The sequence below is a fragment of the Centropristis striata genome, chromosome 22 (assembly GCF_030273125.1).
Source record: "Centropristis striata isolate RG_2023a ecotype Rhode Island chromosome 22, C.striata_1.0, whole genome shotgun sequence".
Classification (NCBI taxonomy): domain Eukaryota; kingdom Metazoa; phylum Chordata; class Actinopteri; order Perciformes; family Serranidae; genus Centropristis; species Centropristis striata.
The window spans coordinates 29,980,924-29,983,423 of NC_081538.1; the positions used below are offsets into that span (position 1 = coordinate 29,980,924).

At 35.5% G+C, this 2,500-nt stretch overlaps 1 protein-coding gene across 1 annotated transcript in view; it reads right to left on the bottom strand.

Moving 5' to 3' along the window:
• LOC131960665 (receptor-type tyrosine-protein phosphatase beta-like) overlaps positions 1–2,500 on the bottom strand; it is a 47,412-nt gene that overhangs the window by 10,974 nt on the left and 33,938 nt on the right. The window contains exons 27-32 of the mRNA XM_059325926.1: positions 2,088–2,224; positions 1,880–1,986; positions 1,677–1,782; positions 1,070–1,150; positions 440–457; positions 245–326 (exon numbers count right to left, since the gene is read on the bottom strand). Coding sequence (XP_059181909.1) covers positions 245–326; positions 440–457; positions 1,070–1,150; positions 1,677–1,782; positions 1,880–1,986; positions 2,088–2,224 — 531 coding nt within the window. The remainder of the gene's footprint in view (positions 1–244; positions 327–439; positions 458–1,069; positions 1,151–1,676; positions 1,783–1,879; positions 1,987–2,087; positions 2,225–2,500) is intronic.

The window sequence follows — 2,500 nt, forward strand, 5'->3', positions numbered from 1 at the left end:
ATAAAATCAGATTATTTCACAATAAAGCTGTAATAAGTAAACGGAGAAACGTGTCATCAGCGTAAAAGCAAATAAAGAGCAACAAAGTCCGGTGGGGACTTCCTTATCTCACTATTTTAACCGTAATCCTGATATTTTCTGAATCCAAACCAAATAGTTTTGTTTTACAGTGTTAAAGACGTATTTAAACCGCTGTGAAACCGTTTTATAAACCAAACAGAACATTTTATTTCTGTCTTTTTACCTCAAACTCCTCCGACAGCAGGTAGTTGGAGTCGGCCTGCAGTTTGTTCAGGTGAGACTCAAAGTGACACGCTTTGATGGGACTGACACACAGAAAACAGATTTATTAACAGAGATAACAAACAATATTTATATTTATGCCCTTTGGAATTACTATAAATCTTATTCTATCAGCTAAATAATAAAAGATTCTCACCTGGTGACGCGACGATTACTGCAACAAGAACAAACAAACAGAATATTTAAATAGTTATTATACACAAAATTATTATTCAAGTGTCATGGAGTTAATAGTCAGTTGAGTGTTAATTTGAGACAGATTTAACACTATATTTACGTCAAACAATTATTATTATTATATCATTATTACAGTCTGTTAAAGACTAAAAACTTGTAGAATTATATTCTAATAAAAGGCAATAAGAGAGGGTTTTTTCATTCTGAAAATGCTTTCAAATCCAGATAAACTGGGAGTATACTACATAAAAAAAATATATGTAATATTTCATATAGTCTAGAAAGTGTTATATATAAATATGGAAAAACAAATCAGTTTTATGTATGCAGTCTCTATAAGCTGATTAATATCAGAAAACAATGTACTGGATAAGACAGAAGGTAGAATGATATATATATTTGGGGTTTTTTTACATTTTTTAAATATTTAATATTGTTTTTTAATCATGTTTTTGCAATAATAAATATAAATATAGCAACTTCTAATTATTTTCAAGAATTCAGGAGTTTATTTTTGTGAATGTGTTCAAACAACAACCTTTATCTCTGACACTGAGACTGAACAGGAATAATAAACTGTCTCTCTGACCTCCTGACGCCCAGATAAAGTCCTGGCGCTGGAACTTCTTTCCACATGCTCATCCTCACCACCGGGTTCTCCTGCACCGCCCTGCACACGGATACAGATATTAGGAAAAACAGAAAACAGAATAAAGGAGCTCCAAACATCTTCTTGTTGCTGGGATTGAGTTTGTAGTCAGATTGTTTTACAGCTTTGTCATCCTAAACCAAATAAAGCTTGAACTTCTCTGGCCTCAGCTCGGAAGTTTTTCTTTTCTTTTTTAAATTGAATATCAAATCAAAGAATGAAATATGAATGAAAAATATTAATACAAAAAAATTATATATATATATATACAGAATAAATAGAGAAATAAAGTGTCATCGTTATGGATCAAACTTAAAGTCTGAATCTATCCTGTACAGCCCTGGAAATTTTTGTGTGTATAGGTACATAAGTAATTAAGTAAGTACGTAAGTACGAAAGTAAGTATGTAAATAAATAAGTAAGTAAGTAAGTAAATAAGTAAGTAAGTAAATAAATAAGTATGTAAGGAAATAAGTAAGTAAGTAAACTTTTGTGTGTGTGTGTGTGTGTGTGTGTGTGTGTGTGTGTGTGTGTGTGTATGACTCACACTTTGCGTAGCCGCTGTCTGTAGACCAGCAGAGAGACAACAGCGACCATCATCCCGATCAGGAACATCCCCGCACTCAGACCCTCCACCACTCCACCCAGAGGCTCTGACACACACACACACATACACACCGTTAGACACTGTGTGTGTGTGTGTGTGTGTGTGTATGTGTGTGTGTGTGTGTGTGTGTGTGTGAGACTCACCTGCGTGTGTCCTGAGTGGAGCCGACAGGTAGGTGTCGGTGAAGAGCGGCTGAGGAAACTCTCTGTGGTTGTCATCAAACAGTCTGGTGAACGCTCTCACACTGAGCCTGCACACACACACACACACACACATTAATACATATATAAATATAAAAACACACTCCTGTATCTACATGATGAATGTGTGTGTGTGTGTGTGTGTGTGTACCTGTAGGAGGTTTTGGCTCTCAGTGGTCCGTCACAGAATCCTCCGTAGCTGTCACTCAGGTAGAGGTCGTCGTCATGGTAACGGTCACAGGCCCCGCCCAGCCGGTCCATACCTGCCCCGAGGTTCAACTCCACCACCTGGACAAACACACACACACACAAGTACGTAAGTGAATAAGTAAGTAAGTAAGTACATAGGTAAGTAAGTAAGTACGTAAGTAAGTATGTAAGGAAATAAGTAAGTGAGTACGTAAGTAAATAAGTAAGTACGTAAGTAAATAAGTAAGTACGTAAGTAAATAAGTAAGTAAGTAAGTAAATAAGTAAGTACGTAAGTAAATAAGTAAGTACGTAAGTAAATAAGTAAGTAAGTATGTAAGGAAATAAGTAGGTAAGGAAATAAGTACATAAGTAA